Genomic DNA, 27,213 nt, shown 5'->3' with positions numbered 1-27,213 from the left:
CAGTTGATGTTAGTCCTTACTGTTCCTTTCCCATGGACTGCATCCTCTCTGCCAATTTTTTTATACATTAATTAAATATCTTTCATTCCCTGCTTTTTCCTTATTCTTTATGCTTTTTCCTTTTTACTTTTTTGTTCTTTATTGTTGACCATAAGCACTTTTTTGTGTCCTTCTGTTCCAATTCTCACTTCTGCAGTTCCTATACAGCTGTCATGAATCTGTGTCTTAATTTACAGTAACGTAAAATTAACTTTGCACTAAATTGATTAAATCATTATGTTTCGAACACAGTGAACATATCCACTGTCCCTTGTACTTTGGGTTGCTTAATATTTTGTGTTTTTGAACAGCATATGGATGTATAGCATATGGATTAATAATGTTGCTTGTTCTTTGAAGAAGCAGGTAGGAAGGTTCACTTTGAAGTTATGCTTTTCTCTGTTTTTGGGTGGCTTCTGTTTCTTTCTGACTGTGTGCTGTATATCCAGAGTCATACGAATTCAGGTGAGCCATCATGCAGGTCGATCACAGCAAAAAATCTATGAATAAGCTTCGGGAGACTCACCAAAAGAGGGACATTGAACCAACAGCTCCATAATATTCAGTGCATGTGTTTGCAACCCCTCTACATTTATTTACTTAGCAGATCTTTTTCTCCAAAGCAACTTCCAATGAACTCTATGTAGTGTCATCAGCCCACACACCTTATTCACCAAGGTGACTTACACTGGGTCACTCATCCATACATCAGTGAAACACACTCTCTGTGTCACTCACACATTACGGGTGAACCTGAACAGCATGCCTTTGGACTGTGGGAGGAAACCAGAGCACCTAGAGGAAACCCACACAGACAATGTACAAATTCCACACAGACTGAATGGGGATTGAACCGATGTCCTCTCACCCCACCCAGGCACTATGAGACAGCAGCCCTACTTGCTGTGCCAGCACATCACCAGCTCACTCCAGCCTGATCACTACTCATTTCACCCAGTGTTCTTACTGTTATCAATATTTTCATGATGTGAGACTGACGTCTGTAGGCTTGAAGACTTCCTGTGTTCACTGCAGCCAGATTGTTTCAACCATTTTTATTAATCATTGCTTATCTTCATAATCAGGCTCTTCACAATAAAAGGGTGACTGGTAGAGGACTTCCATGAGAACAGTCTAAATATCAGAGGTGACACTGCAAAGATTCTTAGCACCAGATTTATCTGAGGTAGTGCCTATGGGTCAACAGAAGTCAGGTTATTAAAAGCCAGTCCACCATAAAAGTATTTAATAAAATTAAAGTGTTAAAATTGTTGGGAGTCAAGTTTTACATGTACTAAGGAAAGTGGAAAATTTCCCCTTTTATCAACCATTAAGATCCATTAATTTTTGTGAATGTTCCGATACCATTTGACAGTTGGTATTGCTTTAAGAAGAATCTATATCAAAAATATTAATATAGTTCATGATGTTGCTATTTTCAGTGTTTTACTTTGTGCGGCACTGGGCTGGTTTAAGGTGTGGCACACAATAACGTTTCCAGCACAGCTCTTTCATATTATGGTCTTAAGACTGTGAGCAGCATTGCAAATATTTCCTCCATGTGACATCATGATATGTCAGCATTGTCCTAGGAAATGGTGACATACTGGCCAATGTTGTTTGAAAGAAGATGGTTTAACATGTAGAATACTGAAGTCTAATTTCTTACAGCGCTCGTGATCAGTGTTCAACAATGATTTGGTTACTTCTGATAAACTGTCAAAAAACTCAATTTAAACTGTGTGGCTAATATTCCCATTTTGTCAGTGAGAAGTGTATGCTGTACAATGAGATCTCGGTTACACAGTCACTTTGATTCTTCTTTGTTTATATGTTTCTTGAAGCAAAGTGATAGAACTGATGAAATGTAAATATGACACTTGACATTACATTTTATAATTCCGCTATAATTACAATTTAAACAATATTATTTTGTTTCATTTCCATGGGTTTTATAATGGATAATTACATGCGCTTATCAATGCACTCTACATCATTTTTACATTCGCAAGACAGTGTTTGCTGACAACATATAGTTGTGTAGTTTTATTTGATTATACACAGAACATGGCGTATGAAGCCATTAAATTATGACACTAAGAGTGACTAGCCTTTCAATAACTTACATCTAGAAACTGATGCTAAGTAATTTTTTTGTCCTCTCTTCTTGTATAAATACCCTTTTATCTCTGACATTATAACTGCCCTGACTAGACACGGACACATTTGTTATAACACTCTGAACAATGACTTGCATATACTGAAAATATGCTGAAAAGAGTGGGATAGTACTTTGAAATATACTTGAAATAGTGCAAATGCTGTTTGATCTCCACAGCTTTTGTTGCTAACAGTTTTAACTCATATGAGCAGATAAATCAAAGAGTGTAATGCCTAACTCAAGCAGAAATGATTAGACATCTATTACAAGGTCTTGGAAAAGTCTTGGCATGCCAAAAATGTGGACCTGATGCATGAAAGCCTACCTGTCATGATCCCTACCACACTATCAAAACAACCTTCTATGCCCAGTTCCCAACTTGTTCTTGGCATTAGTATTGGAGTGCCATAGGAAGCTCCGTCCTCTGTTCATCCATTCGCCCACCTTGGACTTTCAAGAGCAAGGAGAAGAAGTCCTCATCATCCATGGGGCCAGGAGCAGCACTGCGTTGGTCCTCTAGTCTCCCTTGGGCCTGGAAATCAGAAGGCAAAACACTGAGACTGAGCAAAGAGGATGCCTTGTGTCCATTGCTACTGGCCACAAACTCCTTTAGGTGTGTAGATAACTTATATTACGTAAGTCAACTTCTGGTTTTATTAATAAGTTGTTGAACCAACTTTGACATAAAAAATCTTGAAAATTACTTGAGAAGTAAGAATCATGTTGTACAGATCCTCTTTAGGAGCTGATTTGGTGGCCACTCCCTTTAATTCCACTTCCTTTATGCTGTTCTTCTTCTTGTTCACTTTAAACTGAGGAGGTTCTGGAGAGGATGGACTACGCTGCAGTTCCGCACGCTGGTCATCAAGCCGACGGCCTTGGAATGTAGCCACTAGCTCGAAAAACTCCTCCTTTTGGAGTGATGTCATTGATGAGAACATCACTACAATGATAACAAGAAAATGTGAGATTTCACATAAATTTCTCTTGACTTGTTATGCAAAAAGACTCAAACTGAAAGATTGTCAAAACTATAGTGAATATGGGATTCGAAGCTGTTATTCACTTCATTTGTTCTTGTATGTAACAAACTGTGACGTAGGAAAATCTCTAAACTACATTCTCATTAACTGAAGAACAATTTTGCTGAAACAAAAAACACATAGTTACTTTATTAACCATCATAATATAGCTAAAACATTGCTAGTTTTGTGTTGCTGTCTATATCTTGTCCGTAATTATAAGTGCTTAAAACTTTGGGACATAATGTTCCATGTTGCGCACATCTCGAAACCCAGTTATCTTGACAGAACAAAGACTTTGAAGAATGTATTTTTGCAGTTGCTATTTCCAAAAACTGCATGAGTCACAACATCAAATTCACAGGCATTAGTACTTTTTAAAGTGAAACAGAAATAATAAAAAGAATAATAAATTAGTTTGCTTGTCACTGTTGCTGTCTAGTTATTGCTTATTTAAATCTTAAATTTTGACTGATTGTAGTGTAATTAAAAATTTAATAATACTTTCAAACATCAAAACTGCAGTAAATAGGATCCACATTCCCTCACATGATGTTCAGGTTGAGTTTGACTTCCTTTCACTCTGCAAATATGGCAAAATGTGGGAGGATTAAGGGCCAACTGGAGGAACCAATAAGACTGTTGCCAGTGACAACCAGTAACACAAATACCTGGCAGTCTTGAGCCACAGTGAACAGCAGGAAAAACCCTGAAAATCTTCTCTCTCCTCTCAACAGAACAAAGGCAGAATATTGCACCCACAGAGGCTCCTGATCACAAATGGCGACCTAACTATGCCACACACTACCTCCCCAGTATGATCTAAGCTGTAGGGATAAAATATACCACGTTTTTCACCTTTGTGTCGTGGGACAGGGGTGCTTGGCTCAGAGTGACACCTCCGTTCTGGTGTAAAAGAGCAACGCTGGTCATTGAGCCTTCTACCCTCCTGAATAGAGCACAGCAGCTCATATAGGGAGTCAGGAAAGTCAGGGGTTAACCTGCGCATCTGAGAAAAACATACAAAAGAAGGTGATAAGTATTAAATATGACCACACGTCAGTTTTATCTATACACAGGAAACAGCAGGGTATGAATTTAAGAATTTATGAATTTTTTTTAGAGCTATGCCACTGAAATGCCTTTATCTTATGTACCTGCTCCCAGGGTTTCAGTGGCTTTGCATTTCTTTGTTTCAGCTAAAATCAACATCATATTATTTTTTCCATCTAATTACAATACGCACCTGAGATTTACTATCTTAAAGATATTTGCTACTAGTAACTCCTTTTAAATAGTTTTCATTTTTGCTGACAGATTGTTTGTAGCAGTTGGCTTACTGGTAATGAACTGTCAAATGAAATTATAGTGTGACTAGTACAACAATTGCAATCAATATTGCACATTGGTAATTGTAAACAAATACCTAAATTTAACATCTAATACAAAAGTCAAGTTTTGTTGGAGAGGGTGGCCTATATGTTGAAAACACGATAAACGTCTCTAAGTGTGATAAAAGTTAAAATAGAGTTGTGAGGGGGTGAGATACAATGAAAGATACAGTATTGTAGCTGATGTATTAATATGACTAATACAGACCAGTTAAATCGTGTTGTCATGATACATGCGGTTTCCTTATTATGTCATCAACAACATTTTGTGAGGACATTCTGTCAATTAATGTAGGCTGTATGTTTACACTTATGAGTCAAGGCTGTAAATTTACATGTACATTTTTCATTTAGCAGATCCTTTTCTACAAAGTGAAATACAATGATTAACTAGTTGTTAGCTTACGTTGTATCTAAGGTGACTTATAATGTTAGATACACTAAATTCCCAACAAACATTACACATTTAAACAGCAAAACAAAGTTACACTCATTCACTCACACATAAACACACTACAGGCAATTTAGATTGAGTAGTTCACCAGAAATACGTCTTTGGACTGTGGGAGGAAACCAGAGCACGTGGAGAAAATCCATGCCAACAGAAGGAAAACAGGTACATTCCACAGAAACAGAATAGATATTGAACCAATGTCTGATCACACATCCCAGGTACACACACACACACACACACACACACACACAGAACCACTTGTCCCAGACGGGGTCGCGGGGAACCGGAGCCCAACCCGGTAACACAGGGCGTAAGGCCGGAGGGGGAGGGGACACACCCAGGACAGGGCGCCAGGCCGTTGCAAGGCACCCCAAGTGGGACTCGAACCCCAGACCCACCGGAGAGCAGGACTGTGGTCCAACCCACTGCACCACCGCACCCCTACATCTGAGGCATGTAAAGGTAATGTTATATATTATTTAATTCAACATACACATGTCTGATATATAAAATTTAACACACACACACATTTAACATTTACCAAAAAACACTAGGAAAATCATATCGGAACTATATCTAGCCTGTCTTGGTCTGAATGTCTGCTAGGTCCTGAAGAACCCATGTCCCTAGTAATTTATGTTATTTTCATCTCCTTATACTCTTTCCATTTGCTGAAGAACATTTCCCTGTTGACCTTTTTTTTTTTTACCAGAATTCACATCCTTGTGTCATAGCTTGTGTTGTAAACTTCTGTATTTGTTTACAGTCAAAACTTTAGAAGCATTATGGTACTGCTATTACAGTATACTGTATATAAATTGCGTATACTATTTAAAGTGTCTTTATAGAAGGACAGTATTACCTGTTTCTGTGCATCCTGGGGACTCAATGTATCCTTAGATCTCTGCTTAGGAGCTTGTTGGTCAACAACCTGTGTTCCCACGTCTGTTCCTAACATGTCACTCCTTTTTCCATCCTTTTCTGCAAAAGTGCCTCTTGTTTTCTGCTCTTTCTCAGATTCAGCCCCAGCTTGCATGTCTCTGCATTTTGCTTCTGTCTCTGTTTCGTCGTTGCTTGGCCCACCCAGACTCCCTCCTAGCTTGGTTTCTTTGCTTTTTGTTGTCTTTCTCTCATCATTCACCTCATCTTCTCTCTCTCCCTCCAAATTGACCTCCTCTTCACATTGTTGTGCTGGCTCCTTTTTATTCACTTGGCCTTTCTCTCCCTCGATCTCCTCTTGTCCCATCCTGCGTATCTCCACTGAATCTTCTGTCTCTGCCTCCTTGTTTCCAACTTCACATTCTTCAGATTCTATATGTACATGTGGAGCATGCACTCTTCTGCCACTTTTTCTGCTGTTAGCTCCATGCCGTTGTACTTCATCCCCTTCCTCGTAGATGAAAAGCGGCTCACAGAACTCTGCTTCTGTAGTTTCATCTCTAACATCAATACTGACTTCCATTGACCTCAACACAAGCCAACCAGCCTACATGTAAACCTGAGGAAAAAGAGAATAAAAATTAGTCAAAATAATTTTGATCCAACACCTACATGCCAAGTTTAAGAAGAAATGGCCAGCTACATCTGAACAGAGTCAACTTTATCTCCTGATAAAAGTCCTCTTCAATTGTTTTAATAAATATATTTCTAATAACTATAATATTAACAACAATTATTTTTGTATGACTATCAAAGTGGGGGGCGTGGTGGCGCAGAAGGTTTGGCCGGGTGCTGCTCTCTGGTGAGCCTGAGGTTCGAGTTCCCCTTGGGGTGCCTTGTGACGGGCTGGCGTCCCATCCTGGGTGTATGACCCGTCCCCACCCTATAGCCTTAAGCCCTGTGTTGCTGGGTTGGGCTCCAGCTCACCGCGACCCAGCTTGGGACAAGCGGTTTAAGCAAACGTGTGTGTGTATTAGCAAAGTCCCATCCCACACACATTCTTTATAGCTCAGATATCAACATTCTGACTAAAACATAGAAATCATTGTGCTGAAGAACACTAATAAAGTCATCTTGTCATTATTCTGATTGTTCTCAAACGTTTAGTAAATTAAGCTGATATTAATAGAACTTGATTAACATAATGAGTCCAGAATGACCACAGATCAATCCCAAAATTTAATCTAGTGCAGAACAATGTAGGCCTGTACAGTATAATTTTTTTATGCTGCCAGTCATCTCGAAAACTGGTCAATAGCTCTGTTTTATATGAGAATATGAACATAATGTTTCACCAGCGCATTAATGTATACTGAAATCTGTCCGCCACCCAACCCCCATGGCTCCTTTGCTTCCTTCTTGTTCTGATCACTCTCTCTTACCTGTTTCCTTTTCTTTTTTCTGCTTTGCTGTGCATCACCTCCTTGAATCAACAGCAGCTGAAGGTACCGTAACTTAAGCCTGCGACAGAAAGTTGAAAAAACAAACACAGAAACACCAGATTTTCCGTAGAATGGACTGAGGCTTGACTGACACACACAGTGCAGACTCACTCTCTTTCGAACTGCATCTTTCTCTTCCTGTTCCTCTCTTACCCCACTAACCCCCCTTTTCTCTGACATGTGTGTGCATCCCACACAAAAACTCAACAGGCGCATTTATGAAGTGAAACACCACTGGGTAAAATCAAGCTTTAACACGTACCAGCATGATGGAATGTAACACGATAAAATGGTTTTTTTAGAGTCTTGAAAAGTTTCAAATTCTGCAAAATACAATATAAATACGGGAAATTATACTTCTCTGTTCTTTCTTCTAAAATTAGTTGCTAGACTCAGCAGTGTTATTGGGTCTTAGCGTAATATTTTCAAATTGTATGCGTATACTTGGAAAATTTCTGTACATGAAATCTAACATATTGGTTGTAGAATAAGTAATAATTTATTAAAACGTAGTTAATAGAAGCAATGCACTCCTGCAGTTAATGAATACAGCCACTTCATATGCTACATCCTTTAAATTGTTGGTGACCAAATAATATAATGTTGCTTTTAAATTATGTAATGAAAAAAAGAAATTAAACAATATGTCTTCACTATGCTTGCAAGGCATCTGCAGTGGGGTATGGCATAAACTATGTTGAAACCCGCTGTCTGTTTGTGTGACACTGAACCTGTGGTTTTATTGACTTCCTGTTGACTTACAGCTAAAACAGAAGTAGAGAAGAGAGAATGAAAGAAAAAGAATAATTCTGGGGTCAGAGATTTTCTGTTGGGTGTGTTTACGAAGATCGCCAGTATCTTAAATAGCACCTATATTTTCATCTATATCTGCTATTTTTATTGGGGGCTTAAATGCTGTGTCATAATCATATTGGGAATCTGAGAATTAAATTTACCTTTCTTTTGAAGTTCCTTCCCATTATTTTCTTATTTCTTTGATTGTTTTACTTTGAGCTAATTGGAACTGCAATCTGCACATTCCACAGGTTTAAATACGACTGAACAGAGCAAGTTATTTACAGATTTAGAAAGACTGACATACCTCTTGCTTTGTGGGGTAAATCTGAATGAAGAATTACATCAGTAACAAATTATCTTGGTGCATCTATCTGGTTCAAGTTATTAACACAGCACAACGTACAACCTACCTCATGGTATTGTTCAAAGAAAAAATGTACAATAAATAACATGCAACACAAGCCATCCAGTGGATTAGGCTTTTGAGATCTCCGTGTCCTTTTCATATCCAAGTACATTTAAGTTTGGAAATTAGATAAAACCATATTAGAGGTCATAGTTAAGACCACTTGGCTTCTTACTTCCTTTTATCAGTTTTCACCTGCTGTGTAATCATTAACACAAGGCAGTGCTACTTTACGTAAAATGACAAGTAGGCCTACTGAGCATGTTGTAATGTACAAGGGTGCAGTAAAGAAAATTCAGTCCAAGATTTGACCTCCTAGAATTGTTATGATATAAACACTGTCCTCTGCCTAAAAGTGCTGGGATACTAATTGGTCATTAAGGACACCTAAACCAGACAAGAAACTACTTGCAGCACCACCCTTGTCCCCCATGCTCCTATGGTTTCATCAAAGTTACTGCACTAAGCATATGGCATAAAGGGATATTTTCTGAAACCACTTGTCCCATGCAGGGTCGCGGGGAGCCAGAGCCTAACCCGGCAACACAGGGCGTAAGGCTGGAGGGTGAGGAGACACACCCCGTTACAAGGCACCCCAAGCGGGACCTGAACCCCACACCCACTGGAGGGCAGGACCCGGTCAGACCCACTGCGCCATCGTGCCCCCTATAAAGGGATATTATAAAGATTTATTAACGTCAAGTAACATGCACATTCTGATGATAAATGGTTTCATGAAAAACCACTTTTACTATACTTTGTTTGCTGGACAGTAGCATAATGGATAGTGTTAATGCCTCACAGCTCCTGGGTTGGAGGTTCAAATCCAGTCCTGGCTCTCCTCTATGTCTAGATTTTGTGTCTTCCTAGAATTTGTGCATTTCCTTCCGTCCAAGAGTATCTTTAGATTGCTGTAATCCCTTGCTGGATAAGGGATTTCTGAAAATAGATGTTTGCTGAACTTCACTTCTTTGAGTGAATTCATGTATTGCAATAATGGCACAGTATGAATATTCGGTGACAAATCGTCCAAGGGCCTATTTTGAGAGATCTATTTCGAGAGATCTATTTTGAGAGAAGTTCCAGGTAGTCTGCAGAGGCAGTGCAAGAGAAGTCCCAGATCTCAACAAAATTCACCGCATCAGTGCATCAGACATGGACCCTTTAGGTCATGAAGTCAGAGAACCAGGTGCCTGGGCCTCAGTACAGCAGCTCCTAACTAGCTGTAAACAATTAAGAGGCTCTGCTGAGCAAGGGGCATGTCAGTATGGGGTCATGTGTATTGTGATTTAAAATGCTGACTTTTAATTTAATTGTTGATGTTGTGACATGAGCTTTCAAAGCAACATAAGGTAATTAACAAAGTTTTAAAGAAACTTGGTAACTGAATCGGAAGAGTATTGGTCAGAAAAATTGCTAAATTATTTAATATGTTAAGGGGAACTGTCACAAAAATAACTGCAGCATATGCCAAACACAGACAGACTGCATCAGCAAAGAGGAACTGGTTTCAAGTTGAAGCTCATTGACAGGATATATATATAATATATAAATACCACAAAAACACAGCCTTGGAAATCACCACAGAACTGATATAGCACCTGTGTGACCCAGTGTCCACAAAAAAATTTTAATTTTTTAAGGAACACAAAACCTAGACCCCTGAGCAATGGAACACAGTAATATGGTCTGAAGAGTTATTTTTACCTTATTTTCAATATCCAAAAAGGTTGACATTTGGAGAGAGTCAAAGGATGCCTTCAATGTACAATGTCTATTGCCAGCTGTTAAACATAGTGGGTAATGTGTAACAGCACAGGCAAACATCATGTGGGAGTCATTAGGTCCAGTGACTCTTCTGCATCGTTGTATAATGGCCAAGGAATAAGAAGCCATTTTACAGGAGCATGGCCACATTGTGGAAAAATATTTGACTACTTTTTATGCTACATTTTTATCTTTCTTGAGTCATTTCAACAACGTCTTAAAATTGCATGCAAAAGGCATACTGACAGGAAAACGAAACTATCATATCGTGCAGAAATGTGATATCAGTGGAACACAAAAAACACTTACAGATCTACTGATGCTGGGATTTTGATGCCACCATCTTTCTCCACCTGGTAGATGGGAAGTAAAGTTCACAGAACAGATTTCACTTGATGATGGGTGCTGGGTTTGTCAGGGTACACCTTAAACAGTCCAATGTCGACAATGCAATTTTACTTTATTTTAATGATATTTACAGTACAACTGCCATTTAGAACTACTTGTATCGAAGGCCAGCGTACAAAAACCTGTAATCTGCAGTGAAGAGCAAAATTTGCACCAACAAGAAGTGGTATAAGGTATCACAGGAGATTGTGTTCAGCTTTTTTGCATATTTTGACAAATTTATGCTTGGAGAAAACCAAAGTATTTCATCATTATTATCAACTATATCAAATATAACGTAATTATCACATGTGATACGCACACTGCATTTATGAGAAGTATGTCACTTTGAAGAAAAGCATCTGCTAAATGAAGGAATGTAAAGGTAAACTGTTCAACATGGGAATGGATTTATAATAATGGTGCTGGCAGCTGTCGTAGGAGAGTCATTGATTGTGACTGGTGACTGCAAAGAAGGCTCATACAAGAGAAAAGGAAGCATTTCTATGCATGAGATGCAAAACACTTGTTTCCTCAGATAACAAGAGGACGCAAAAGGTGCTTTCAACACAAGTCAACAAAAGCCATCCTTGGCAGGCATCCGGACCGTTGAGGGCAGTTCTGGAGAGCACAGTGCATTTTCAGATTCTTCATTTGTCAAATAAATGCTGGAGAATTTTCTTCTGCAAGAGTTGTCCAGTGTCCCACTACCTGCAGTTCAGGAATGACATGACAACATCTTAAGGACTGAAGACAAAAAAGTGCCATACTCCCCATTCGTTACGTGACAATCTTTTTTTTTTTTTTTTGTTTATTCATATTTTGTCCAACTTATGTACGGTATTAATACCCTACTCCAACATACTTTCTGCACAGTTAGGAAAAGCATAACAACAAGGAGTTCTTAAGCTTAAGCTCATAGTTACTAGTTTATTATATGTTGAATATTAATTATATACATTGAAATTTTTACTTGACAGAAACAATTACGTACCGTCAAGGTATGACAACAATAATTGGGAACATAAGAGCTGTAAACAAAGTGTGTGGCAAAAAAGAGAGTCAAAGAAAAGAGTTCATTTACTTCGACTGAAATAGCAGCAGAAACCGGTTACAAATAATCGCTCGACACATCGTGTATACATGTTGTAACACGTGTGATTTATGTCACTGTTATTCCGGGGAAAGGTAATAAACGAGTTAATTTGGCCCTAACACCGCACTCCCATGCCGTCGTTTCTCGGCGAAGCGCTAGGGGACCCTGCTGTGTGTAACTTTTCAACGGGAGCCTGCGTGTGGAAACACACTGCCACACTGAGTGAAGCCACGGCGCACAATGCTGCAGCAGCAACCGCTGACGGGGAACGGGCCTGCGGGCCGCGGCCTCTCTTTGAACGCTCACCCCGGACTGCAGCCGCTCAACTCGGTCCACCCGTCCTCGCAACACCGCTCCGACGGAGAGCCGGGCCTGGACGGCTCCGAAAACGGACTTGAGAATCGCAGAGACATTGGGGATATTTTGCAGCAAATAATGACCATCACCGACCAGAGTCTGGATGAAGCCCAAGCAAAGTTAGACATATTTTAACTCCGAATAACTCACAATATTTATTGTGACTAAATAGTTGTAGGTACTTGCTAAATTTGGCACAGTGCCCATTATAAGTTGGGCAAGTTTTTTTTTGACAGTAGTACAGATGAGTGTTGTCAGCTAATGGAATAGCCCGCTATGTAGCACTGACAGGGTGTTAACTAGAAGATATTGTCCATATTTATACGTTTCTTGATGTACAGCATTGATTTTTTTTTTTTTATTAGACTAATAATCTCATTGCCTGTGTGCACCAAATTACAGCATTAAGAAGTCGCACACAATATCAAAGGGGTTGTTAATTAGCTAACTCCATGTTGTGATTTGTAGCTAGCTGGCTAATTGATTTGAACTGGTTAGCCGGCTGTGCTGTTCGCTTTTTTGTTGCCTAGGTTACCTTTTTGCTTCGTGTACTGGTGATTTCTTATATTTTCAATGGAATAATAGTCGATAAGTTGAAATGTCATTACATTTTAACGCCGTTCTCACAGGATCATACTTAGCGAACTGTTCACTCTATGGTAGCAAGCAGTGTAGTGTTGACGTTTTAAGCTTTGCCATGTGTTTTGGGATCTTGTCTTGTTGTATTGGTAAAGGAGCGGTTGCTGTATGGGCATTTATGGTATGCCTGTGAACTCTGGCATGAAATAAGTCATGTTACAGTGTGTATTTAGAGAACTGTACGCGGCCCGCTGCTCTGAGTCTGCGGCTCGGCCGGTCGGGAGCGCGCTGGCAATCGGCACTGCAAATGTGCAAATCCATTCCGTGCGTGATCTGGTGGTGGGAGAAAACATGCCACGAACAAAATACTGTCCCCCAGTCCAACGGCGGAGACTAAGTAACACAAAAATATATTTTCTAAGACATTTGCTTGACCACAGTTACCAATGGCCTTATTAATTCATTTATTTTTTTACTCGACAGAAAACACGCCTTGAATTGTCACCGAATGAAACCGGCTTTGTTCAGCGTGTTGTGTGAGATCAAAGAGAAAACCGGTGAGTTTTCTTTAGTATGGGGGAAGGGGACATATGACTGGAGGAACATTTTACTAATTTGGTTAAAAGTTTGTATTGTCTGTGCTTCCTTTCGACTCGGTCCATAAAGAAGAAAAAAAAAAAAACAAATCCGCGTATGCGCCATATTGGTTCAAATGCTCCGAGAGACTTCTTCAGAAATACTAGTATTATTTGAGAAGTCTGTGGCGCTGCTGTATGATATGGCCTCAGTCGGTTACATTCGTTTAATCATTGTTCACGACTGTTGGTGTGTGCTTTAAAATGCTGGAACAGTTTCGGTGAAAGTACCGAAGCAGTGGGCTGGTTCGTCTCCGGCGCCATTTTGGCTCGTCTGGTCCTGTGAGGATCTTGACGGAGAGAATAACAACTTCATAAAAATGGATGAACGAGTGTGGAGCCGAATGGCCGAGCTCGGTACCGCATTCTCTTCTACAGGCCATTTATGTTGCAAAAACTAAAACCGCTAACAAATTGCTGTTGAAAGCTAATTGTGCTCGAAGATTGTGTAACATGCTACGTAAGTTCGGTACATGATCTGGTATAACTCACGACTTGTTTAGTTAGTTATGCTGAGGTATATTTGCCAATTTGCAGGCGCACCAATTTGTTCAATAAAAATGGATCGAAATTATGCAAGCAGAAGTCGCTAAGTTATTGTATTTACGTAAGGTTTACCGGAGAAGAAAACGTTCTTTAAAATACAAGTTAACTCACTGCCTGGTATCACACATTTGCTGTACTGTGCTGCGTTATTACTTTTAACTTTGACAAAAAATTAGTGTATCCACAAAAAACTGTCTTTACAACTTGCTGTTTTTGTTGGTAGAGATTTGAGTAAACTACAGTTCTTTTGAGTTGTGCTCCAATAGTGTTTGTAAGGGTACATTAGCTTAGGAGGTGGCAAGTGCTGTTACAAGTAACTAGCTGTACACCATAGGGTTTGTCCTCCATAAACTGGTAAACAGGTGGCTTGACAGTTAAACTGGGGCCAGCAGGGAGTATAGAGTAAAATGCAGTTACCCTGCAATCAGAAGGTTCTCAGTCTGAATGCTGTACTACCTGTGGTCAAGGTACTTGCCCCAAATTGATGTAGTAATAATGTCCTGCTGCTTAAGTAAATCATGTCGTCAAGTATCCTAAATCACCTTTGACAAAGTCAGCTAATTAAAGAATAATAATAGTAGACAGGGTTAATTTTGATGGTTAATTATTATATGGAATTTGGTTCTGCCCTATGAATTTGTGTAAAAAAAAAAAAAAAAAAAAAACCATTCTACTTGATTGAGGCCAATGTGTAGTTGTTCTAACTTTTGATTGGCCGGGTTTGGCTAACTGACGTGTCCATTGCAGGCCTGTCCATGCGCAGCACTCAGGAGGAGGAACCGCAGGACCCACAGCTCGTACGGCTGGACAACATGCTGCTGGCGGAAGGTGTCGCAGGACCGGAGAAAGGAGGCGGAGCAGCGGCTGCAGTGTCTGCAGCCACCAGTTCAGGCGGGATGTCACCCGACAGCTCCCTGGAGCACTCTGACTACAAGAGCAAGCTGAGCCAGATCCGCACTATCTACCACACTGAGCTTGAGAAGTATGAGCAGGTGCTCAATGGCCTTCGCATCGGTGCTCGCACCTGTCAAGTCAATGTTAAATCATTTTCTAGTATTTCTTAAATTAATAAGTATTCAAGAGGCAAAGTTTTATGTACAGTTATTGTTATGTTTAGACGGTTTGGCGCTTCGTCATGCTGTATATATTAAGAGAATGTTCGGATGGCTCACTGGTAACTTTACTGAGTGGCATGTTATGTCTTGGATTGGAGAGCAGCCACTGTGCTAATTTAGTTTTTATGAGCCCACTGTTAAGTCCAGGGGCTGGAGTCTAGTCTATTTAATTAAAGTGATTAATCCAGTTTGCTAATGAAAAGCTCATTTGAAAATTGCAGGGTCCTGTTCACATATATATTATACATGAAGGCTGGTTCTTAGAAAATGATGGTTTTTCTCATTCAGACCCCCCCCCCCCAGCAGTTTCCTGTCTTAAACATTTTAAAATGGCCAAGTAGTTGTACAAGTGAATGGTTTTTGGTTTTGAATTAAGAATTAAGTTGTTACTTATTCCATATAAAAAAGTGTTGTGTAACAGAGCGTGAAACTGTCATTGTAGAAAGCTCAGTGGTCTTGACCAGTGCCTATTTCCTGCAGGCATGCAGTGAGTTCACAACCCATGTGATGAACCTGCTGAGAGAGCAGTCTCGTACACGGCCTGTTTCCCCTCGAGAGATAGAACGCATGGTGGCCATAATTCATCGCAAGTTTAGTTCCATCCAGACACAGCTCAAACAGAGCACTTGTGAGGCTGTCATGATCCTCCGTTCTCGCTTCTTAGATGCCAGGTTTGTGGGCATTTATTGTTTCTTTTTCCAACCTTATTGAGAACGTGAATGGGTTATCTCTGAAAATAGACTTTTCGTCACCACAAGATATCCGATCTTTGATAAGTTGAGTAGCCTAAATAAACTTGTATTCTTTTAGTTGTGAATTAAGGTTAGGGATAATTTATTGTATTGAATGAAGTTCAATGTGAAGTTCTCACAATGATGGGTACCCCAAAAATCATTGTGTCAACCTAATGGAGTCATGAGTGTGGTTTGAGTGTATCTGGACTTTGAAGCATAGACATTAATGACTTTTATGTATGTATGTATTTTTTTTTTTTTTTTTGTTTTACAGGCGCAAGCGGCGTAACTTCAGCAAGCAGGCAACAGAGATCCTAAATGAGTATTTTTACTCCCACCTATCAAACCCATACCCAAGTGAAGAAGCCAAGGAAGAACTTGCCAAACAGTGTGGAATCACTGTCTCTCAGGTAGGTATCTTTGGTGGGCACCTCTAAGGGTACACTGCAGAGTATGTTTCTGTTAGCAGTTTTCAGAGTGTAAACAATTTCTCATTAGTTGTAAAACTAATAGGCTTTTGTTTCACCTCAATAAGAAATAGTACATTGTAGTTACCCAAAAAATATAACCTACATTGTGTTATTCAAATTTACATTTATGTGCTATCACCAGAGTGAATTTCACATTGTTGTAATTGCTCTGTTTAGTTTTATCATTTTCATTTATTTTGAGTATTGTTTGTACATTCATACTTGAAATACTCTTTGTGAGGCAGAGGTGACCTTTCTGATGTCTGTTCTCATTGTTGGCGCAATAGGTGTCCAACTGGTTTGGTAACAAGCGTATCCGCTACAAGAAGAACATTGGCAAGTTTCAGGAGGAGGCCAATCTCTATGCCATGAAGACAGCCATAGGAGCCACGCAGAGTGAGGAGTCTCCACACACTCCAAACTCCACCGGTGAGATGAAGCAAGGTGCAAAGTTGGGAACTACGGCTGTGTGTGTGTCTCTTGCATGTATTTCCTCAGTTTCACTTCCATGTAAATGTTACATTTTTTACTTTGTAACATTTACGGGTAATTAGCATAGACTTCAGGTAATTAGGCTTTAAAGACCTTATTTGAGGTGTGACCTCCACCTGCATTTTGCAGGCTCAGGCTCATTCTCTCTCTCTGGGTCAGCTGATCTCTTTTTGGGAGTTCCTCCTATGAATGGAGAACAGACAGCCTACCACATGGGAGCTCAGGTACCATACTGTTGTATTTTACTGTATAGTAATTATAGTTAAGCATACTGTTGCTGTCACTACCAAGATGTGCATTTTTCATATTTATTGCACTTGTTTGCCTGTATACATTTATTATGGTTTTAAATGCTTTGCTTTTAACTTTTTTCTGTTTACGGTCTGCTAGGACTCCCAGTCCCGTTTTTCGGAGAGACTCTACAGCCCCAGAGAGAACCGGGTGAGAAGTGTGATCTCTCTTCTCCGTGTCAAAACCATTCAGATTGTTAATTGCACACACCTATTTTTTCATTCTTGTCAATGGTTGTAAAAGAAAGAAGCTTCTTTCTTTTTGCATGAAATTCGATATTTTCTCCCCACTAACTTGCTACAGTTTCCTTATCTTTGAGTCATCCTGCCATGGAAATAAGAGAAATAGTTATACAAAATATATGTGAGGTAGGAAGTAGTGTGATGATAGCTGTTGCTTTGAATAGCTTCAGTAAAAATTACCCAGCTGCTTAAATGGGTAAATAATTGTATGTAGCTTAGTATAGAAACCTGACATTTTAAGTGACCTTGGAAAAAGACATCAGCTAAAATAATAGTAAATTGCACTAATTATTATTTTTGGTGGTGAATATACTTCACGCACTAACTGAATATAGTTAGTTTTCAGTTTTATACTTTTTCTGCATAGTGTTCTAGATGAAAAGATGCTGTTTTTAGCCGTCAAATGATGCAATAAATAAAACGGGTCTTGTGTAAAGTCATTTTTAGGGTGTTTTTTTTTTTTTGTAAAAGTTTTTTGAAACTTTACGAATGAAGTTTTTTTTAACAAATGTCTTGTATGAATTGTGGTTGACATCAGTAGTAAAAGGTGATGGCTAAATGGTTCCCCAGTGCTCCACCATGTGCATCTTAATTTCCATTTAATTCTTCTTTTAGACTAATGGAAGCTGGCAGGAACCAGGCTCTCCCCCTTCGGTAACATCTCCTGGGAGTGACCACTCGGAGAACTCCAACTGACGCCCCATGCCCTTTGCATCGAGGTTTCTCTGGGTAGAGGGAAGGGGTGTGTCTGTGCTGGTGACTGACAGAGGAGACTGATTGATGTCCCACTCCGGCTGGCATTTTGTTTTTTTTTTTTTTTTTTTTTTTTCCTTTTTTTTTTCCTTTGTTTTTTTTTTTTTTTAAAGCGTCCATTTAGTGTACATCACCATCCTGTTTGTATGGATCTGCGTGTGTGAGGTCTGTATGTCATTTAGTACTGGGATTGGGTTTTTCACCACTTTACCTACTTGTTACTGCCGTGTGAGAGCTGAATGAGAGACTGGGAGGGCTTGGGGAAACTACATTATCACTGATATTATTGCTATATTACTATAACTATTTTAACCCTTTTTTTTTTCTAGCTCAGATAATAGGTGAAAGTACAGTGTGAGGACAAGGTGGCAATAGAGATAAATCCAAAGATTGTTGTTTTTTGTGCTTGTTTCACCTTTTTTCTACTGAGCTTGTGTGTGAGTGTGCGTGTGTGAGTGTGTATCTATTATATGAATGAGTTGGATGTGTCTTGTCTATATTTACAGTTTGAATGAGTGTATTAAAACAGTGCTGTCTTTTCTGTACAGTGAAACACCTGTATTCTCTACCTCTTTTGCAATAAAGACTGTCTGTACACACTATGCTTCTGTCCATTGCTTTATTCTGGTGGAGCGGTATTCTGTTTAATATGGAGTTTGCATAAGAGTTGTGGAGTTAGTTGTCCATTTGGATATAAATGGACAAATTTACAACTGTAAATGTGAGCAACACAATTTAACACACCTTGGTTTTTCTTGGATTAAATGTGTTCCTTTAATGTGTGTTGTTTTTTTTAACTGAAACCATTTGAAATGAACCGTTTCTGTAAAAATATGGCAATGTGTGTAAATAATATCTAAAATGTACATCTTTGAAAAAGTATTTGCATTAGCTGTAAGTCCCTTTTTCTCAAATTAAAATGTTTCAATATAACATTAGAATAACACCTTTCTATAACTGACATTAAATATGCAGGTTTTTTTCCACAAAGGTGTCACAAATGTTTGCTCTTATTTTGTAAGGGTAAGTGATATCAAACAACATTTGAAAATGTACATTTTTATTACAATATTTGGTTAGCTTCAGAAATACAGGTACTGTACAGTTAGGTTTTGTAAATGTTCTTGAGTAATCTCGAGAGGTGTAATTAAATGCAAAAATGGGAAACTGCTTGTGACAAAGATATACAGTTTATATTGAAATGTTAAACCAGACTTTTAAAGGTGACCACGTGATAAATTATATTTAATCACCTGAGAAAATAAACTAATCATATGATACAAATAGTCTGTTACATTCTTTGTCATTTATTTTACAGGAAGATATCAAATACATTTTTAATATATCAATGCATAGCTTAATTAGAGTACAGATGTTTAATTTCTGTTGGTGTGAAAATGCGTCAACTGTATGGATAAGTGCTCTAATTTAAAACCCGTTTGCTGTGTCCGGTGTATAAATTCCACTGAGTCTTTCTCTCTCACAGGACAGTTTGGGTAGAGGGCTCGGAATTTGCTGCGTTATAGTTTGCCCCCTCGATCTCTGCTTTCTGGACACAGTTCCAACCGCTTCTTGTCTCGGAGTCCGACTGCGCCTTTGCTGGAAGGTCGGCAGGCTTGGTCTCCGAATGGCTCGAGGCTCTTCCTGCAGGGACCGACGTTATTCTGTCTACCTGCTCGCTGGCTGCCTTCGCTGGCGCTGATGCCACGGAGCTCTCTACCTGATTTAGGGTGGAGCGGCGCTGCAGGGCATGCTGCGTGCACGAGAAGGACCGCTGCCTGGGTGCTGGCTGAGGGGACATTAGGTGGGGCGTGGCTGCCCGGCCAGATTCCACTGGCCTTTCCCTCTCCTCCTCCTCAGCCTCTGAGGTGACCTCCTGTAAGGTGCTGATGGGACGAGATGGACGGGCGAGGATTCTGGGAGAGACCAGTGCTGTAGCTGACTGGTTTGGCTGGGGGCGCCAATGCTGAGGGGAGACGCATCGTCCTCTCCCCACCGACCATTCACTGCGAACATTTAGACAATGATTGATTTGATGAATTAACTGATCTTTTTCCGAAAGTATTCGTTCAGTATTAATTTCGTTTTTTTTTTTTTGCTGAAATGGCTTTTACTGCAAAGACTGACACAAAGTTCAGACCCTTTTGGCGCCGTTAACTAAGCTGTTTATAATATTCAACGGCTAATGAAACAAACAAGTTAGAACACGTCACCTGGGGTGAGGCGGCGACGTCTCCCTGTAACCAATGACCCCGGAAAAGGAGGCGCTTCTCCCAGGAAGACCAGGTGCCGGAAGCCATTGGTCGTACGGGAAGGCTGGATCGCTCCATTGCACGTCATTGCCAGGGTTCATCAAGGTAGGTGCCCTTTGAGGCCTGTGAGCCAACAGGAGTTCCAGGACCTGCTGATGAAACCCCTCGCGTGCAACGTCCAGCGGGCGCCGACCTCGCCTGTCAGGCAAATGGGAGTTTGCCCCATGGAGGAGGAGGAACCTGGCAGTGTCGTAGCAGCCATAGATGGCAGAGAGAAACAGAGCAGTCTCACCCTGCCAAAGAGAGACAGTGCTTCGGGTTTACACTCCAAGTCCTGAATTACACCAGTGAGTACAGCACTGTAACTCCATTAGCCTCATTAAGGAGCCAAAATATAAACTGAAATTAAAAACTAAAAAAAGCCACTTACCTTGTAATCCTGCAAGTCCACTAGCGCGCCGTAGCGAACGAGGGTCCGAGCCAGGGAGAGGTTATTGACTGAACATGCCCAGTGAAGGGCAGACCTCCCTGGGGCAGAGATTGAGTTGACAAAGAGAGGGTGGAGATACGAGATATGAGGGGAATTTCGTCCGGAAAGAGAAGTAAGGGAAGGACGGAGCGAAAAGTTGGAGGTGGGACAAAAAAAGAGAACGAGGTGCAGAAAGGAGATTAGTTCGGCAAAAAAATAAAAAGCGTGAAGGCAGCCGTGGATGGCAGAGTGGAAGAAGGAGTAAGAAGGAGAAGGAATAATGGGTGAAAGAGGGAAAGAGAGAAGGATGCGTGAGCAGGCCATGAAAGCAAGTGGCGAGGGACGAGAGAAAGAAAGAGAGAGAGAGAGAGAGAATCATAGGAATTTAATACAGCACATCTTCACTGACTGGACTACAGTACATTAACTCTGTTCTGAATCGGAGGAGGGGAGCAGTGGAGCTGGGGTGAGGAAGAGCATGAGGAAGAGTTGGTGACAGGAAAAAAAGGAATGGTATGTGGGGAGAACCAGACAAAGGCAGAACAGATTACACACTGACAACCTACCTCCAAATTATGACACGACTGAAACAGTGAAATACAGGCTCCGTGTTGTCATTAAGTATTTTCAGCAGAGATAATCAACAATGTTTTATTCTTTTGTTGAATTCATTTATTCTTTGCATTCATAAATCAGTGTAACTGTCAGTACAGAATACCACCACGTCCCATGCACTTATACAGTCCTTCAGTGGAATGGTGTGTAGAGGGCAGTACCGGTGTGGTCGGTGTTGTTGACTGGTACCCCGGCTCTCAGCAGCTCCAGTACCACCCGGTCCAGGCCGCTCCTAACTGCACGGATTAGAACCACGGATCCATCCGGACCACACCACTGGACTGGGGCAGACTACAACGCAGAGAGATGTCAGTGAACAAACAGTGAAGAACAAAACAACACTCCAGATTCCTTCCGAATTTGCATTCGATTTTGGACATAAAACGTGAACAAACGTGATGTTTTCTGTACTGCAGTCAAATACACCATAAATGAAATATTACAAAAAAAGTTTAAACTCACATTGTTAGGAGGTCTGTTGTGCGGTGGGGTTGAATTTCTTTCCCACCTTCTTGATGGAACTGACCATGAAATTCACAGAGAAATATTTATTGGCACACTTCAGAGCCGAAACACGTTACGTTACTGCTTTCTAAGTGTATTTACAGCTGAAGTCAGGTATTTGTGTCAGAAACAAAAATTCATGCAATTGCATATGGACAAAACACATTCACAGACACATTGGCAGAAGCCGGAACCTAACCCGGTAACACAGGGCGTAAGACTGGTGGGGGAGGGGACACACCCAGGATGGGATGCCTGTCCATTGCAAGGCACCTCAAGCAGGACTCGAACCCCCGACCCGCCAGAAAGCAGGACCCGCTCAAACCTGCTGCGCCACCATGCCATTTTTATGCTGCAGTTTTTGAAAGATGGCACCAGTGGAGAAAGTTTTCGTTTTCCCACCCTGACTAGGTGACTGCAGCTGACTGGCCGCGACCCGGAAATGTTTCTGCTCCTGAGGCCGGTGGTCACGGATTGAGTTGATGTCCTCCATGGAGCTCTGCGTAATATCTGTGTCACTTCCAATATCGACTTCCTTTCGGAGGGGCCTGGAGCGAATGGGGGGGAGTAACAGAAGACGGTCCTCGTTTTACACTCGTTTATTATTTATATTCACTCGGGAGAATTGCGGACGCCAACAAATGAGCACTAGCAAGATAGGTTTATTTGGATGTTTGAATATTTTGTATCTTTTTATCTTAATCTCTTGCATTGCTTTGCAACCACAAGAGGTTTAAACTTCTTTACTTCCAATGTGGTTCTGGCAACCTGTCTCACCGTAGTCGAATGGCATCCTCTCCCAGCGGCTCGCTGCGCCTCTTGCCGGAGTCTTTCGCTTTCTTCTTCTTTTTCTTCCCATTCTTCTCTTTCTCCTTCTTTTTCATGCGCTCCCCACGGTGTGGCGTGTGCAGTGTCCATGGCTGACCCGTGTGGTTAGTCTCAGTTACCGTAGATACATGTTGCACTCTGCCCCCTCCCGCCCTCTCCTGTGTTCTTCGCCGCATCCGTCTTATTGCCACGGCAACCAGCAGGACAAGAGCCAGAAAGAGCCCAACTGTCACTCCAACTACTGGCCACAGCCACGAATGGGATACTGTGGACAGAGGAGGGAAGAAAGAGCAGGGGGAAACTAACTTTTATGAAAGAAGTGAATGAAACATTAAGCCTGAACATCAGCCACTGCTTTCTGCACGTGTGCAAAGAATAATTGCTGTACATGGGAAAGTCTTTTAATTCTGGACAATGAGTTGGAAGCAGTTTCGGCAGGAAGGACTCGATGGAAAAGTCTTCACATGCAAACAAATTTCCCCTGAACATCAGACATATTCAGAGAGACAAACAGAAACATATTTACAAGAATAAATACAAGTGTGGACTTGGTGAAAAAATCCAGTAAGTGTTTTCACTGAAAAAAAAAACATGCAGGAAAACACATATGTTCTATAAGACTGAGACACCTACTTTGGTAATTCTCTCGGTCCCCCAATTCCTCTTCTACTCCTCGCACTTCGTAGACATTTTGTAGTTCCTGCAGGGAGGAAGGCGGCAATTTACTCTTTTCCTTCGCGGTCCGCAGGAAGTTGCCGGCCTGCGTTGCAGACGGGAAGCAGGTCGACGCGGCGGAGGAGCACGGCCTGTTGTCCACTTGGAGGAAGAGCAGCGAGCTGTCAGGCGATGGGAAGTGGACAAAGGGTCGTGGGACGATAAGGACAGAAAAGAGTGAAATACACACACACACACATTTTCAGAACCGCTTGTCCCATACGGGGTCCCGGAGCCTACCCGGTAACACAGGGCGTAAGGCCAGAAGGGGAGGGGACACACCCAGGACAGGACACCAGTCCGTCACAAGGCACCCCAAGCGGGACTCGAACCCCAGACCCACCGGAGAGCAGGACTGAGGTCCAACCCACTGCGCCACCGCACTCCCCAAGAGTGAAATAGCGTGTGAAAAATTAATTGCTCTATATCCGCAAACACTCGGCATCGAAAAAGCGGTTTTAAACTGTTACCCATTGGCTCTGTATGTGGACTTCTGTGTTAACAGATCACGCAGGTCGTTAGGTTGGAGGGCAAACAGACTGAGGTCAAAGGGCGCAACACCACGCAGTGTAACCGTAGTTTGGAGGATGGTGCTGAGGGCCCAAAGCAGGGACCTGTTCTGCGCTGGGACGTCCTGAGATAAAATTTTGGTGTGGATGAGCAGGGTGCCCTTTGCCCATGTTGGGGCCTGGCTGAGAAAGCAGTCGCTCCCGTCCCAGCCACAGGGTGCACGGTTGCACCCCTGCTCGCAGTGTGAGTTGGCATAGTGATCCCTGCAGTAGTCAATGTACCTGAATGGAACAGAGAAACAGAAAATGGTAGTAAGGTGGTGAACATATGAGAAATTAAATGAATTAAAGCCCTCACTTTACCTGCACTCCCGGCAAGAGATATATCGCTGAAAAATCCAAAAAGCACCACCTAGACGCAAGGCATCGGTATAAAATTTTCATGCATTTCAGACCAGGGCACTGATTTACTATGTGGGTCCCTAATTCGGTTTGCTGTGCTGCAATATACATGTATGGATGAGAGAATTGCTCGTGTGTGAAGAAACAGTCTTACTCGCAGGGTCTCTTCTCTGCCAGGCAGTCGAACCCGTCCATCAGACACTCGGGAGTGGCACACCACTTCTCACATGATCCATCTGCAAATTTTTCCTTGCAGACTTTGGAGGGACACTGGGCCCAGGGGTCAGAAAGAGCTGTCACTACAGAAAGATCCAGAAATATGATTTGCAAAACAATCTTCCAGAGACTAGCAATAACAAAAAACATTAATAATGGTAAGATATCAGTTTACACTGGTATAATTAAAGAACAAGAAGATTGTGAAGATTCAGTTTTGACATCTACTCTTCACATAGACTGCACCTACCAGTCCAAGAAAGAATGATCTAAATAACTGAGCCTCTTCATTTTGCATATTCAACATCCCTGTTTGGTAGGTGTTAAACCCAGGGGAATAATAGAGTATATTTAAAAAAATGTAATGTATGTTGTATCTTTACATTTGCTATAAGTGCAAAAAGGGATTAGTAGGGTCCCACCAGCGTTTAACGAAGCCAACTGTGGCCCACCTTATATTTGTGTATAACTTTATTGTGTACTATTAATAATATTTCTCAGTCCACACAATACATTAAAAGCTGTGCTGCTGACGTGTACAGCATCAGAGGATCCGAAACCTCTGCAACAACATAAAATCTTTGGCCTTGTATTAAACTGTGCAGGATGCCAGAAAGTGGGGGTCCTGATATAAACAGGAAGTTTCTAGAAAAGGCGGACAGCGGCAGGAAATGGAAGGGCTGCTAATGGACGAGGGCTGGAGGGAAGGTTGTCACTGTGGTGGCGAGGAATGCGTGTCAGATGGACAATAGACTTGGCAGGTGTGCTGGGAACAATGAAGCCAAAGAGACAAGAATAGACGTCCACAGACGAATGTTTAGCTTGTAAATGAAACCAATGGTTAGCTTTTTGCTGTAAATATTTACTTTTGCCAACATAACTGGTATTTCTTTACACTTACGATCTGCTTGGAAAGGCAATTGACTGAGTGACGATTGATGGAAAAGACACATAAATTCATATTATGTTTCAAATAATAATTGATGCAACAGAAAATTCGTTAAATTGTTTCGGGCCCTCTTGACTTTGACTTTGTCTTAGCCTAGGGTACTATTTAGCGTGCCACACCCAAACAGTTATCTGGTTCTGTACCCGCTGCAGTCTTACCTTGGTATGGCCTTATCCAGCCCCAGAGGAGCAGGGTCACTCTTACACCCAACAGCCTGGTATCCATGGTTCGGAAGGCAAGAGGATGGTGGCCGGGCCACGGCTGCTCTCGCTCGCGGCCCCAGTCTCGTCGCCCTCGCCCCGCAGGGCGGCTGTGTCAAGACCTCAAGCGTGCCTGTTGTTCCACTTTTTTAATTTCTTGTCCCCAATATGTCTGAAGGTCTGTTCTGTGTGTTACTGTTCTTCCCGAGCACTGTCCCGGTGAGGTGAGCTCTGTCCCAGTGTTGATTTGGAATATGGGACCGTGCAAATGCTGATTTCAGCTCCCTCCTGCAACATCCCCCAGCCTCCCTCTTTTTCTTTTCCAGAAGCACAGCGGATATGTGGACAACTTCCTCCCACTGTGTGGAAAAGAATAGGAATAGGGTGTGTGTATGCGTGTGTGTGTGTGTGTGTGTGTGTGTGTGTGTGTGTGTGTGTGTGTGTGTGTGTGTGTGTATGTTTATGACTGTTATATATACATGGTATATATGTGAACAATTTTAAATGTTTAAACCAATAACTAGGTTTTCAAGTATCATTTTTGTGCAATTATCTATGACAAATATTTCCGTGCCTGTGAATTTTTATTGACTGTTGATATTAGTGATATGAAATGATATGAAGATGTTTGTCAGAGGAGTAATATACTGTACTCGTAAATCTTTGTAACTTTTGATTCAGTGTCTCACTTGTTACCTGCACAAAATAATGTATTTATTAATATAAAATAAAAATAAGTTCAATTTGGCTGCTTTTACCAATTTCACGTTCTTCACATCGAATGCTTTTTGTATAGCAGCTGAAGTGCGCTTCCTCATTGTAGCTGACCTCTGGAACCAAAAATCTATTCTTAGGTCAGTTTATGTCTTTTAACTCGAGAACAGAAAACACTTCCCAATTGACTAAACACGTAAGAAATATTAAATAAGTGTAAGAGTTTGTATCTTTGTTGGGGTCACTCTTCAATAGTACATTTTCATACACAGTAATGTGGTTTCTTCTACTAAACACAAAAGAAAAGAAACTGCTTGCTCGTCCACTTTAGAACAGAGACACATGATTAATGAAAATGGGCTGTACCTGGTTCTCTTCTGGTCTTAGATGTTGGAACAAAGTTGGCAGACAATAAAGGCAGTAGAAGGTTGAAGAGTAAAGGGAATTTACTGCAGCAGACCCCACAATACATTTAGGTGTCAATATAACCACACTCTCACTGTCATTAACCGATCGTCCAAGTCAGGGATGCAGTGGGCTGGAGCCTATCCTGGATAAACAAGCAAAATCACTATGCATATTAAGGTAATTGCAATAAGTGGTTACACAAGTTACAGTTGATTTCCTACAGAAGTCCTTTATTTTCACATACCCTATTTTTTTGAGGAGTCATGCGAATGGGTGCACTCACTAAAGGAATATGCTGCTGTTTAAATGTGTACTTG

General features: G+C 41.2%; 3 protein-coding genes across 6 annotated transcripts; 1 reads left to right on the top strand and 2 right to left on the bottom strand.

Moving 5' to 3' along the window:
* Window positions 1-1,938: 1,938 nt before the first annotated feature.
* Window positions 1,939-7,559, bottom strand: LOC108926775 (G-protein-signaling modulator 1-like). The gene is made up of 5 exons (XM_018739705.2): window positions 7,389-7,559; window positions 5,930-6,565; window positions 4,081-4,231; window positions 2,905-3,143; window positions 1,939-2,732 (listed from the first exon to the last, which is right to left on the bottom strand). Exons 2-5 carry the CDS (start codon window positions 6,527-6,529, stop codon window positions 2,592-2,594), a joined length of 1,131 nt encoding a protein of 376 aa, XP_018595221.1. The 5' UTR covers window positions 6,530-6,565; window positions 7,389-7,559; the 3' UTR covers window positions 1,939-2,591.
* A 4,434-nt stretch (window positions 7,560-11,993) lies between these two features.
* Window positions 11,994-18,198, top strand: LOC114909100 (pre-B-cell leukemia transcription factor 2-like). Of its 4 annotated transcripts, none has more exons than XM_029245911.1 (9): window positions 11,994-12,378; window positions 13,322-13,395; window positions 14,767-15,011; window positions 15,615-15,805; window positions 16,143-16,278; window positions 16,626-16,767; window positions 16,990-17,054; window positions 17,221-17,271; window positions 17,979-18,198. In XM_029245911.1, exons 1-9 carry the CDS (start codon window positions 12,143-12,145, stop codon window positions 18,057-18,059), a joined length of 1,221 nt encoding a protein of 406 aa, XP_029101744.1. In that variant the 5' UTR covers window positions 11,994-12,142; the 3' UTR covers window positions 18,060-18,198. The 4 variants fall into 4 exon arrangements, with proteins under 4 accessions (XP_029101744.1, XP_029101743.1, XP_029101746.1 ...); XM_029245910.1 differs by having other exon boundaries at window positions 12,001-12,378; window positions 16,960-17,054; XM_029245913.1 differs by lacking the exon at window positions 11,994-12,378 and adding an exon at window positions 13,018-13,235 and having other exon boundaries at window positions 16,960-17,054.
* Window positions 18,199-19,596: 1,398 nt separating this feature from the next.
* notchl (notch receptor, like) lies at window positions 19,597-25,799 on the bottom strand. Its single transcript, XM_029260073.1, has 11 exons — window positions 25,733-25,799; window positions 24,564-24,708; window positions 23,969-24,289; window positions 23,418-23,620; window positions 22,734-23,049; window positions 22,359-22,504; window positions 21,915-21,973; window positions 21,614-21,743; window positions 20,799-20,896; window positions 20,330-20,661; window positions 19,597-20,122 (listed from the first exon to the last, which is right to left on the bottom strand). Exons 1-11 carry the CDS (start codon window positions 25,797-25,799, stop codon window positions 19,597-19,599), a joined length of 2,343 nt encoding a protein of 780 aa, XP_029115906.1.
* Window positions 25,800-27,213: the final 1,414 nt, after the last annotated feature.

This window comes from Scleropages formosus, chromosome 18 (genome assembly GCF_900964775.1).
Source record: "Scleropages formosus chromosome 18, fSclFor1.1, whole genome shotgun sequence".
Classification (NCBI taxonomy): Eukaryota; Metazoa; Chordata; class Actinopteri; order Osteoglossiformes; family Osteoglossidae; genus Scleropages; species Scleropages formosus.
This window is presented reverse-complemented; position numbering and strand designations above follow the sequence as displayed.